Source organism: Schistocerca cancellata, chromosome 3, assembly GCF_023864275.1.
Source record: "Schistocerca cancellata isolate TAMUIC-IGC-003103 chromosome 3, iqSchCanc2.1, whole genome shotgun sequence".
NCBI lineage: Eukaryota > Metazoa > Arthropoda > Insecta > Orthoptera > Acrididae > Schistocerca > Schistocerca cancellata.
The window spans coordinates 746,315,066-746,329,172 of record NC_064628.1 but is presented as its reverse complement, the minus strand read 5'-3'; the positions used below and the strand labels follow the sequence as shown (position 1 = coordinate 746,329,172).

Genomic DNA, 14,107 nt, shown 5'->3' with positions numbered 1-14,107 from the left:
GTCCACTTCTCCGCCTATCTTTGAGGAACGTGCAGAAACATGCTAGACGGCAATGGTGTCACTGGAGACAGGAATGATATCAGATAGTGTTTTCGGACGAATCCAGGTTCTGTTTCTTTGAAAATGATGGCCGCATTTTGGTTCGCCTCGCACAGGGGGAGCGGCATGACAATGTCTCATCCGCACTGCAGATAAAGCGCTAACTCAAGGCCATATGGTGTGGGGTGCTACTTGGTACAACCACAAATGACAGATGCTGCCTATCCATGGCACTGTGACCAGTGTGAACTAAATAAATAACTTTCTGCAACCCGTAGCCATACCCTTTCTGCACAAGACCCCATACGACATTTTTCAACAAGACAATGGTGCTCGAACACTTGCCTTCTTGGTGTCACGGCATGTCAGCCTTTTACCCTGGACCGCCAGATCACCATACTTGTAGCCAGTCGAAAATGTGTGGGATATGGTGAAATGACAGGTGCAGTGTTCTGGCTGTATGCCAGCCACCGCAGATGAATTTGGAACCAGCTGAATGCAGCGTAGATGGCTACACCACAGGACGCCACTTGCGTCTTATACGCATCGATGCCATCATGCATGGAACAAGTTATCAGAGCCCAAGGCGTACCCTGTGCCACCTAAGCGACAGGACACATGGTGAACCCAGGCGACTGAAGTGTTAATGATTTCTGCAGAACTTATTAATGTACGTGTCCTGTGAATATGGACGTCCTATCCCTAGTCGTTCAAGGTGTTCCATCATTTTCTGAACACGAGTGTAATTATAGCTATTGGGAGTAGTATGTTTTTAGGTTGATTAGTGCCTCCAAGTACATATGGCAAGAGTAAGCACTCAACGCTTACTTTCCCCTGGGCAACCGATTAACTACTGTAGTGTGGACGAGAGGACACAAAACGTTTAGTCTATACTGACAGATGTAGACCACTAGTGGTGCAGTTACAATTGTACAGAAAACTGCACGTCGTAAAGTTTCTCACGTGTTTGTGGAAAGACTGTTGGATACAAAGAGAAAATAACCAACACACTGTGTGTACATATTAAGGTGACACACACAAAATATCTGCACTTTACCCGCTGTGCCCTGTATACGAACTCCCCCATCGCATTTTTATGTCTGCAATATGTGGTGTATAGAGCCACGCCAATGGATTGTGGATTACTGGAAACGAGTGACATGGAGCGATGAATCACGCTATAGCCTCTGGCAATCTGATGTAAGTGTTTGGTTGTGGCGAATGCCAGCAGAACATTACCTACCATCATGTTGTGCCAACAGTACAGTATAGGGGATGTGCTGTTAGCGTATGGGTCTTTTTCTCGCGGTTAGGGTGTGGTACACTTACTGGGATTAAGAACATGGCAAATTCGGAAGGACATGTACACGCTTTACAGTATTGTTATTGTGTACAGCAGAGGAACAGGTAGGAGCCGATGGCTGTGTCCCATGGCAGTTCACCCTGTCATAAAGTAGCATCTGTGATGTAATTCCTGAAACAAACTGGCCTGCTCAGAGTTAGGATCTGAAGGAAATTGAATAACTTTGTGATGAATTACAATGTCGAATTGACTCCAGGCCCTAGCGTCTAGCGTGCAACATCTGTACCTTGTGTGGTTTCGGCTTTAGTGAAAGCAAGGGCCGCCATTCAGGCAGACATTCAAATACCTCACTGACAGTGTCCCCATCAGAATTCAATAAAGGTGAATGGTAGACACACCCCATATTAAAGTCCACTAATAGGTGTGCAGATACTTTTAATATGGTCATGTAGTTTTGCTCTCTTTTGCTCTCTTCTGCTTCTTCCAGTGCCAACTTTACTGTTCCAGGAAGCGGTAGCATTATTCTAGTGACCTGCTGCTGTTAATGGTAAGAGCTCCCAGTATAACTGTTTCCTCACTGTTAAAGTTTCTCTTCACTTCATATTTTACGTGTCCAATTAATTTTGAACAATCTCGGACGACAATAGATTTTTAAATGCACCCCGTTTCTAATTTCCCATATTCCCAATGGCTGAGATATTATTCCTATACAGTGCTGTGCTCCAAATGTGCTCTTAGAGGGCCTACGTTCTCCATCCCATATCAATATTTGATGCTATTACATAACGTTTATTCCCTGCACCAGTCTTCTTCTTGTACTTTCCTTGATACGGCTACCCTATGTAATCTTTCTTTAAAGATGTGAGAATGCCTTTACTTGTTCCCCTACTGCATCGTTCGCAATTTTTGTGTTAATGGATATTATCTACTGTTTCCCTGCCTTTATTTTCTGTCATGTTTGCTCTCAGACTGAAATTTATTGAAAGCTAATTTCTAAACAACATCTTGTTCAAAATCAATCTATACATCTATACACATTACTAATGGACTGTCCAGCACTGTGTTGTTCTGTCTGTATGTGATAGCTAATCTCAGGAATTAACTGTAGGGATTTTGAGATGGTTTTCATTAATAGGCAGACTGACCTAAGATTAATGCATGTGTACAAAATTTATTACCACTATTCCAGATATGTTGTCCAGTCATAGATGCCTAATCGCACCAGTGCATGGTAGTTGCAGACTGCTAGGTACCAATAAATTAGTGTGTGAACGCAAATATGGCATAAAATTAAAACAGTTGGAATTCCACAAATATATCTATTTTCCTTTCCACTAAACTTCTTGATAGGCACATAATATACACTTAGTTATCCTTCTGCAGTATATTTGAAGACATTGGAAGTGCGTTTTCCTTTGAGAGATGTGTTCTATTGGGCAATGAAGGAGTAGACAAGATATGTGGAAGAAAAAGGTGGCCTTACACTTTGTTAACAATGTGTTAAGAAATATGACTAGTAACACATTTGTGTTTTGTGATATCAGCCATGTATGTGCCACTGAATGCATCTGGTCTGTGCAGGAGTGCCCGGTGCCCCAGCTGCCCCCGGTGCCCCAGGCGCCCCTGGAAGACCAGGCACCCCCGGCAGACCTGGCACCCCCGGTGCATCAGGTGTCCCCGGCCTTGGCATACCAGGTGTGCCCGGCACACCAGGTTTGCCCGGTGCACCAGGTGTCCCTGGCCTTGGCACACCAGGTGTGCCCGGCACACCAGGTGTGCCCGGTACACCAGGTACCCCCGGCACACCAGGCACCCCCGGCTCCCCGGGTATCCCTGGCATCCCTGGCACGCCAGGCTCCCCTGGCTCTCCAGGTGCCCCCGGTGCGCCTGGCAGCCCCGGCAGCCCCGGCACCCCTGGGACACCAGGTGCCCCCGGCACACCTGGCACCCCTGGTACACCAGGTGCTCCTGGTGGCCCCGGTGCACTGGGTGCCCCACCTCCGCCGCCTCCACCACCACCGCCGCCACCAAACGTGGCCACATCTCCGCAGTCATTCCCTGTCGGCACACGGGTTCACTTTGCTGACAACCTGGGCCAGTTCACACAAGGGTACGTATAGGGATGGGCATTACGAGTAATAGTTGAACATGTAAATGATTCAGTTAATCACATCAATTAACTGTATACCAGTAATAGATTTTGAGATTGTTATTTTACATCTTTATTTTTAGGCCTGTAAAGCATTCCCATAAAAATATTTTTAGAGTTCTGTATCTGAATTGATAAAAACTCTTACAGTCCACCCATTATATTTCTAGCATGCAGCCGTGCAAATAAAATTTCTTCCACTGATATTTCGGCCGCGTGTCGTCCGGCCATTTTCAGAATAAGTCACAAGAATTGCTGCCTATAGCTTCATTATCCTAGGCTGCATGCCCGAAATATAATTGACTATTCTTAGTGCCGTGAGAAGTTGAAAATGCACATCAAGATCTGTTACAGGATCAATTTGTTCTCCATCCTCCTGTCCATCTGTTAAGCCCCTTTTTCTCAGGAACGGGTAGGTACATCAAACTGAAAACTGTCTAATATTAAGCTTTGTGGCCGGCAGCGATGGCCGAACGGTTCTACGCGCTTCAGTCTGGAACCGCGCGACTGATACAGTCGCGGGTTCGAATCCTGCCTCAGGCATGGATGTGCGGGATGTCCTTAGGTTAGTCAGGATTTAGTAGTTCTAAGTTCTAGGGGACTAATGACCTCAGATGTTAAGTCCCATAGTGCTCAGAGCCATTAAGCTTCGTGCTCCCTTGTCAGTGTAAAAAGTTTAAGCTTCTAAATCAATTCGTCCATTTATCTCATATATATTTGGATACTCGCAAACTAACGCATCGAAACCTGTTGATCAGCTATCCACATACATAATTAACTTCGCACAGAACCGCCAGAGGGTGAGTCCTACTCACACTTGTCCAGAATTTTTATGATAGTTTGATCCGTAAAAAATAGTGATGTCACTTCTACAATTCTCTTTTTCTAACTAACTGAAGTAACAAAATTTCGTGACAGCACATCGTAGACACATGTACAAGCACAGTTGTTGCTTTATTTATTTCTGAAATCCCACAATCAACACACAACTTCGCCACTACACTTAAAAGCACTGTCAGATGGCTGATGTCGTCAGCGATCGTATATGGTACACAGTAGACATGATTATTCCTCCTTTTCCGACTTCACACCACGGTTACTAGGCGAGAGACATATTTCCATAATGAAGCTATAGACAGTGAATCAACAGTCACCAGATTTTACGACAAAAAAGGGAATTTACTCGTACAGATTCCGGTGTATAATATACAGCTCTATGGTTTTATATTTATAAAAGAGTGTCCATTTCTGTCGTGAATCTGATCATCTTCGGCAGTCAAATTGATTCAAATGGCTCTGAGCACTATGGGACTTAACTGCTGAGGTCATCAGTCCCCTAGAACTTAGAACTACTTAAACCTAACTAACCTAAGGACATCACACACATCCTTGCCGGAGGCAGGATTCGAACCTGCGAACGTAGCGGTGGTGCGGTTCCAGACTGTAGCGCCTAGAACCGCTCGGTCACTCCGGCCGGCTCTTCAACAGTCGAAGACGGGCAAGTCATGGCCGAAGTCGATCGTCTTTAACAAACGTGGAATATTACAGCTGAGTATTATAAAGTGCAATTCCTAACCTTGGAGGGAGAGAGAGAGAGAGAGAGAGAGAGAGAGAGAGAGAGAGAGAGAGAGAGAGAACAAGACTAAGTAATCGTGAGGATTATCGATTACGTCAAATTGACATGAAAGGAATATCGCTAAACAGAAAACCAGTTACAAGAATAATTACAATTAATCGATTAATTGCGATTAACTACTCATCCCTATGTCAAGCACAGCTCACGCTTACATCGACTGTACTCATTAGCTGATCTATCGCTCTTGTTTCTCTTGCGATATAAAGTAACGGAATAAAGTGTTGGTGATATTATGCACAGCTGATTGACATTAATTATGAAATACAAAGATCGGACACAAATTCATGAACAGCTTCCCGCTCTTTATTTTTCGATGACAAGAGCCGCCAGGAAATGAAAACGGTAATATAAATATTTCACGTCAGTGAAAAACTGAAAGTACGCTTCAGTAGTGTCTTCAACAAAATTCTCTTTCAATTTACTACACTGAGAGGCTGAACATACTTCTTATCTGAACTCCACAGGTTCTACAAGGAGTATCCGAAAACAGAAACTTGATTCTCGCAAGAGCTGCAGTAGATAATTTGATTAGAATTTCTTAGTCATGTGGAATATATTTTTCATGGGCAGTAACATTTCTGACAACTATTCAAAATCATAAAACATGCCCGGGGCAGCTCTCTGCCTTTGTAGAAGGGTATGTGTTGTCTGAGTAAGGTGAAAACCCAGTCTCTGGGAATAGCTGTCCGAACTAGAGGCCTTTCGATGACCTCGTGGCAACGTTATCCCATGTGACGATTTTAATTAAACAAAAAAAAAAAAAAACTAACTCTGTCTCCCACTTTGAGATGTAAACTGGTTAGCGAATACTTTCTGTGAATAGTAGTAAATGTCTGTCGCAAAATGCCTTCCCTTACAATAGATTTCACTACCCCACATGGTAGGGACGATACTGAACTGTGATCAGAGATTTCAGAAATCTCGTTGCGCATCTGCTTCGCGCAAGTCAGCGCTAAGAGTTCGACAGCTCACCGGCAGATGGAACCACGAAACAGGTATGCTGCTTGACATTCCGTGTCTGCATTTACAGTATCCACATTGGTTGTAAATTTTTGTTCTGTTTGTCTCTCCAAGCTGCAAAAAAAAAAAAAAAAAAAAATGGTGAAAACTTCTCAACATGAGTGAGTCATGACATTGATATGAAAAAAGCTTTGTTTTTATTGTAGGCCCATTCTGTGCAGCACACCGAGCGAGGTGGCGCAGTGGTTAGACACTGGACTCGCATTCGGGAGGACGACGGTTCAATCCCGCGTCCGGCCATCCTGATTTAGGTTTTCCGTGATTTCCCTAAATCACTCCAGGCCAATGCCGGGATGGTTCCTCTGAAAGGGCACGGCCGTCTTCCTTCCCCATCCTTCCCTAATCCGATGAGACCGATGACCACGCTGTCTGGTCTCCTTCCCCAAACCAACCAACCATTCTGTGCAGTAATGGAAGGCAAAAACATCCGGAACGGTTTTGTTCATTCAGCTTTGAAATATGCACATTGTGACGATTAACATGGAGTCTGCTGCTTAATTTTCTCTGGCGGAATTACTACGCTATTGGGAAACTTCAGGGTTTTAAATTACTCTCCCTGAAGTTAAATTGTCTTTACTAATGTATCCTTGGCTTCCATCATTGCTTGCTCTATGTACAGACTAAAATATCCTATCCATTCCCTTCTCAGCCACGCCCTAGCTTTCAAGTACTTATCACTTCAGTGTGGTTTCTGAACGAGTATTAGATAAAGCTTCTCTTCCTGTGTTTTCTCGCTGTTACCTACAGAATTTCAAAGAATGAATTCCTGTCAACGTTACGGTCTTAGTATTTTATTTTTCTTCCTTTCCGTAATATCGAGTTACTGTGCAAAATCACAGATGAATGTTCGAACCAGTTAGGTTATCGAATAATTTTTTTCATCTCAACATTCATAATTCAACCTGTTAATCATACACGGAATGAGCAGACGCGTAACTTGCTCTGTTACGGTGTGTCTTGACTTTGTGACCGCAGAATGTCCCACAAGGACCGATAAACATTTAGAACGACCATTCAAAGCAGAAAAATCTAGTAAAGATTGGCTCTAAAACGCATACATTAAAATGGTTATTCACCTTCGCTGCTGTGGAATGCATTTCTTCTACTGAGCAAATGCTCATAGTTCTTAAGGTTTGCATTCTAGAGCCCATTTTTACTAGACTTGTGCTTAGTTATCCTTCTGTCTTGTTGTTGTTGTTGTTGTTGTTGTTGTTGTTGTTGTCTTCAGTCCTGAGACTGGTTTGATGCAGCTCTCCATGCTACTCTATCCTGTGCAAGCCTCTTCATCTCCCAGTACTTACTGCAACTTACATCCTTCTGAATCTGTTTAGTGTATTCATCTCACGCACTGTAAGACTCTCAAACATGTAGAATAAAAGATGATTTAAAAAAAAAATTGTGTGCATTTCTTTTGGAGTGACCCTCGTATTTCTGTTCGGGTGAATTACACACGAATTGTGCTGTCCCAGCCACAAATGCGCGGTAGCTAGTGTCATAGCACGTCACACTTCCGTATACATGTCCCGCGGAGACGTAGCTGAAGTCTACTGTACGCTCCATACGTTGATGAGGACCCCAGCACAGCCCAGCTCGCTTTAGAATATTTTTAACTCATCCCTTCTCATCCCCCACTCCCCCCCCCCCCCCGCAACCCCCCGCATGAAAGTAGGGAGTATTTTTATACAAACAACAATTCTTGTTCCTAATAAATTTGGTTGAAAATGATCCAAGCGCTCCTGAGTGATGTTTCAATGTCGGCCCCTTTTCATTCTCATTCCTCGGGATGTAATGGTTCTTATTCCCACAGTGCACTCTTGCTACCTGTCCTAGAGCCTTGTGTGCTACTGGTACTGCTTCTGACTTGGAATATGTTCTGTCCATGGCCGAGTCTGGAACAGTTTTCCTACTTTTTCCCTCATGCTCTCAGACATTAGTTACCTTTCCCTGTACTCTTGGTAAGATCTTTGATGATAGTGATCGTGTAAATGGGTTGTTCGTTCTTCAAAAACGGAATGAAAAATGCGCTCCTATCATAGCACGTGAAGGCGAATACGTCCTGTGCCGTTTTAGGGGTACTCGTCACATTCTCTGCTGCTTTACGCAATACAAATCCAGGGAACATGTTCGATTTATTTATGCTACTCAACCTCGTGGCGTTGACTGTATAACTGGCTTGCCGCAGTGCTCATTCTTGGGACACAGATGACACACTGAACAGCATAAATGAGAGTCAAATGTCACTTCATACTTTTAAAAGTAGTGCAAACAACTAAATATAGAAAATACATACCAATAGGTCGCTTTAGAATATTTTTACCTCATCCCCACTCCCCCCCCCCCCCCCGCAACCCCTCGCATGAAAGTAGGAAGTATTTTTATACAAACAACAAATCTTGTTCCTAATAAATTTGGTTGAAAATGATCCAAGCGCTCCTGAGTGATGTTTCAATGTCGGCCCCTTTTCATGCTCATTCCTTGGGATGTAATGGTTCTTATTCCCACAGTGCTGCTTTCCAGATAGAAAGTAACCAATGACTCTCGTTTAATATTATTACTCTTTCTGTCACAGTTGCTTACAAATTTGTGTTGGTGTCTACTTTCGAATTTCATCGTTCCAAACTAGTCACTATCAAGAAATATTACGCAACTGTGACAGAAACACGATAAAATACTAATCAAACTTGAATTGGTGATCCTTTTAGCAACGAAATGTTAGAATTACATACATTCCCAATTTTTTAAAGATTCAAAGCCTTCTGTATTGCCAAAAACTTAAAGCTGCTGATTATCTTACAATGGGCTCCGTCTTGTGTCGAATCGCCCCAGCGTGGAACAAGGTGCACCATTTTACGACGGTGGTTTTCGACACACATGCTGCCACGTATACACTGTTCATTCCCCGATGTATGTATACCGGTGTTACTCCTTCGGCAGCCAAGAAAGTACGAACAGCACGTTGGTCCTGTGTGGACGCATTTGGTAATAACGCAACTGCAGTTCACGTTTCCGCATTTATCGTATGCGCGTCGGAAAGACACGAATACGACATTAACACCTTGCCTACATGTAGGCGTGTATATAGCCTCATCGGAGTTGCATATAAGCTGCGGCTATGCCCTCAAACTGAAACTTTTTGATCTCCCCTCATACTTGACTTTAAGGACGTAAGGGAGAAGTAGTGCAAGAAATGTATGAAAATTTGCCTCACGTTCGTTGGAACGCGCTGAGTGCTCTCATAAAGAATGGATGAGTATAGTCTGGGATGCGAGATGAGAGACGGATCGCAATCAAACATCTGGCTGCAGACCTGGACGTTTGTGTTGATAGTGCGCGCACACGTCCATCAGTTGGAGTATTCAAAGTGTATGCCCTCCCCTCCCCCCCCCCCCTCATGGATTCCTCGCCGCCCAACAGCCAACAGAAGAGTGTAAGGAGGCACTAAGGCTAGGGGGGGGGGGGGGGATGGTGCTGACAACTTCTGTCGAAAGTCGTCACAGTCGATGAAGTGTGGGTTCATCACTTGGAACCGGAAACAAAAGGGCAATCCATGGAGTGGCACAAACCTCCGAAGACTAAGTTCAATGCCACACCTTGAGCCAGTAAAGTCATGGTGATGGTCTTGAGGGCTCTGAATGGGTTATTCTGTTTGATGTCCCCCCCCCCCCCTCCCCACGATGGTCCAACGAGGAACTCTGAAGTGTGTTGTGCTCCCCTAAGGAAACTGAAGAGGACTTCCGGTGTTCGTGGCCACAAAAGTGCAAACGAACATCTCCTTCTCCATGACAACGTAAGGTTTCACACATGTTTGGGCACCTGAAAGTAGTTCATAAAACTTCATTGTACTGTTCATCCTCATCAATCTTTCAGTCCGGACCTCGCATCTTCAGACTTCCATCTGTTTGGTCGAATGAAGGATGCACTCCGCAGAAAACAGTACGTGGACGACAGGGAGGCTTTTATGCAGCAAGACGTTGGCACTGATAAGGACCAGTAGAGTGATGCCATGCGGGCATACAAGCCTTCCTACACTGAAGAGGCAAAAAAACTGGTACACTTGCCTAATATCGCGTAGAGCTCCCGCAAGCACACGGAAGCGCCTCAACAGGACCGTGGCATGGACTCGACTCATGTCTGAAGTAGTGCTGTTTGACGCCATCAACCCTACAGGGCTGTACATAAATCCGTAAGAGTATGGGGCATCCCAAATATGCTCAATAATGTTCATGTCTGGGGAGTTTGGTGTCCAGCGGAAGTGTTTAAGCTCAGAAGTGTGTTCCTGGAGCCTCTCTGTAGCAATTCAGGACGTGTGGGGTGTCGCATTGTCCTGCTGAAATGCATTGTCGGTATGCACAATGGACATCAATGAATGCAGGTGGTTGGACAGGATACTTAGTTCGTGACACCTGTCAGAGTCGTCTCTAGACATGTCAAGGGTTCCATGTCACGTCAAATGCACACGCCCCGCACCATTACAGAGTCTCCAGCAGCTTGAACATCCTCTTCTGACATCCAGCATCCATGAAATGTTCGAGTATAACGACTTTTATGGAGGCTAGAAATCTACTCTGTAAGAATCTGCATGGGTTTCGAAAAAGACGATTGTGTGAAAGCCAGCTCGCGCTGTTCGTCCACGAGACTCAGAGCGCCATAGACACGGATTCCCAGGTAGATGCTGTGTGTCTTGACTTCCGCAAGGCGTTTCCTACAGTTCCCCACAGTCTTTTAATGAACAAAGTAATATCATACGGACTATCAGAACAATTGTGTGATTGGATTGAAGAGTTCCTAGATAACACAATGCAGAATGTCATTCTCAATGTAGAGAAGTCTTCCGAAGTAAGTCATTTCAGGTGTGCCGCAGGGGAGTGTCCTAGGACCTTTGCTATTCACAATATACTGTAAATAAATGACCTTGTGGATAACATCGGAAGTTTACTGAGGCTTTTTGCGGATGATGCTGTAGTATATCGAGAGGTTGTAACAATGGAAAATTCTACTGAAATGCAAGAGGTTCTGCAACGAATTGACGCATGGTGCAGGGAATGGCAATTGAATCTCAATGTAGACAAGTGTAATGTGCTGCAAATACATAGAAAGATCCTTTATCATTTAGCTACAATATAGCAGGTCAGCAACTGGAAGCAATTAATTCGATAAATTATCTAAGAGTAGGCATTAGGAGTGATTTAAAATGGAATGACCATACAAAATTAATCGTCGGTAAAGCAGATGCCAGGCAGATTCATTGGAAGAATCCTAAGGAAATGCAGTCCGAAAACAAAGGAAGTAGGTTACAGTTCACTTGTTCGCCCACTGCTTGAATACTGCTCACCAGTGTGGGATCCGTACCAGATAGGGTTGATAGAAGAGATAGAGAAGATCCAACGGAGAGCAGCGGGCTTTGTTATAGGATCATTTAGTAATCGCGAAAGCGTTACGGAGATGATTAACTCCAACGGAAGACTCTGTAAGAGAGACGCTCAGTAGCTCGGTACGGGCTTTTGTTGAAAAGTTTGAGAAGATACCTTCACCGCGGAGTCAAGCAGTATATTGCTCCCTCCTACGTATATCTCGCGAAGAGACCAGGAGGATACAATCAGAGAGATTAGAGCCCACACAGAGGCATACCGACAATCTTTCTTTGCACGAACAATACGAAACTGGAATAGAAGGGAGAATCGATAGAGGTACTCACGGTACCCTCCGCCACACACCGTCAGGTGGCTTGCGGAGTATGGATGTAGATGTAGATGTAGATGGCTCCGAAAGCCCGTATCGATGATGATTCATTCTATGGTTCGCACGCTGACACTTGTTGACGGCCCTGCATTGAAATCTGCAGCAATTTACGGAACGGTTGCATTTCCTTCACGTTGACCGTTTTTCTTTAGTCGTCGCTGGCCTCGTTCTTGCAGGATCTTCTTCCGGCTGCAGCGATGTCGGAGATTTGATGTTTTACCTGATTCCTGATATTCACGGTACACTCGTGAAATTGTCGTACTGGAAAATCTCCTCCTTATCGCTGCCTCGGAGATGCTGTGTATCATCGCTCGTTCGCCAACTATAATTCCACGTTCAAACTCGCTTAAATCATGATAATCTTCCATTGTAGCAGCAGTAACCAATAACTGCGCCAGACAATTGTCTTATATAGGCGATGCCGACAGCAGCGTCGTATTATGCCTGTTTACATGTGTCTGTATTTGAATACTGTGCACTGGAGTACATAATGAGAGAATGGTACAAGGACAATTCAAAGATGATAAGAATTGGAAGTGCATAAGATGATATTAGCTTAAACTGCTTGGGATTCGCTGATGATCTTGCTCTCCTACCCAACACCGTTCAAGAAGCCAGGCAACAAGTGAAATCACTACAAGAAATAGCAGACAGTAGGCCTTAGAATATCATTTGAAAAAACGGAGATTATGCTAACTGATCCACCACTTGCAAACGAAATTACAATAGGAGAACAGGAAATCAAATTGTTGATAAATTTAAATATTTAGGCGAAATAATGATATACAATCTAAATGAGAAGCCATCATGGCAGAATAGAACAAAAAAACTGAACTATGCAAATTACATTACCAAAACTACATACAACAAAAAAAGCCTATCTATAGATGCAAAATTAAAACACTATAAAACAGTTACACAACCAGAAGTAACGTCTGCAGCTGAAACTATCTTCAAAACAACTAATACAGCAGAAATTGACAGAACACTAAAAATAGAAAGAAGAATAATTAGGAAATGTATAAATAAACAGTATAAAATAAATGGACATTGGAGAATAGCATCAAATGAAACAGTATATAAGAAAATGGAACCAGTCATGAGCACGATCAGGAAGAAACGCATCTCATTCTTTGGACATTTGATGAGAACTCCAGAAAACAGAATTAGTAAAAAAATAATAAAAAAATTGTGGAATAGCAAGAGCGACGTTAAATGGATCATAGAAATTAAGGAAGATATAAAAGAACTCCAAATCACAGTAGATGACCTAAAAAACGAGACAGAGAAAAGTAGAATACTGCAAGACTGCAAATGAAAATCAATAAAAGGAGTACAGGAAGAGTGGTCTCAGATGAAGAAAGAAAGAAAATATCTGCAAGAATGAAGAAATATTGGGCAGACAGAAGAGCAAAACACCTTTCATATAAGAATAGACTCTACTAATTATATTACCTAAATATCATATTAAGTTATTTTTGAGCCAAATTGCATCCCTGTGTAACAACTTGTTTACAACTTTGTATTTTTGACTAGAGTGGTCCAATGAAGGCCATAAAATAAATAATAATAAAAATAATAACAGGCTCTTCAGTGTAGAACGTCCCTCGTATTCTTTCAGTTTCGACCAATACTAACTGCTGTAGGACGATATGACTCTTTTTTTACTCTCTCTCTGTATAGAAATTTAGGACTTGTTAGTGCACTAAGCGACCGCCTTTGTACCGCATAGCTCTTGAGGTGTGTCCCGTTGGTTTTGCAGGTACGCGGAGAAGAAGGGCGCTGTGGTGACTGAGCACGGCAGGCTGGTGCCGGTGAACAATGGCTGGGAGGCGGTGCTGGTGAAGGAGGGCTCCTACACCTATACCAGCCCCGAGGGCAAGCAGGTGTCGCTGAGCTACGTGGCCGACGAGACGGGCTTCCACCCCGTGGGAGACCACCTGCCCGTGCCGCCCACGCCCGTCACGCCCTCCTTCGTCTAGACGACCACCGCCCCCGACTGGGAGCCACCTCGCACCGACGGTGGTCTCTTCAGTCGCGACCTGCGACCACCACCGCCATCACCACCACAGCCAGCGCAATCAACAGGCGACACATGCTAACACCTACGGTCTCTGCAGTGTCCACTGCTTATATGCCACTGAGGACTTGATGATGATGGTGTCCACCAAACATTGCCACATGGGTTACTGAACCACAATTAATTTAAATCGCACACAAC

General features: G+C 44.0%; 1 protein-coding gene across 1 annotated transcript; it reads left to right on the top strand.

The window, feature by feature from the left end:
• Positions 1 to 2,904: 2,904 nt before the first annotated feature.
• On the top strand, positions 2,905 to 13,868 carry LOC126176548 (cuticle collagen 34-like). The gene is made up of 2 exons (XM_049923705.1): positions 2,905 to 3,452; positions 13,649 to 13,868. The coding sequence occupies exons 1-2, from the start codon at positions 2,905 to 2,907 to the stop codon at positions 13,866 to 13,868; spliced, it is 768 nt and encodes a 255-aa protein (XP_049779662.1).
• The last annotated feature ends 239 nt before the right edge of the window (positions 13,869 to 14,107 follow it).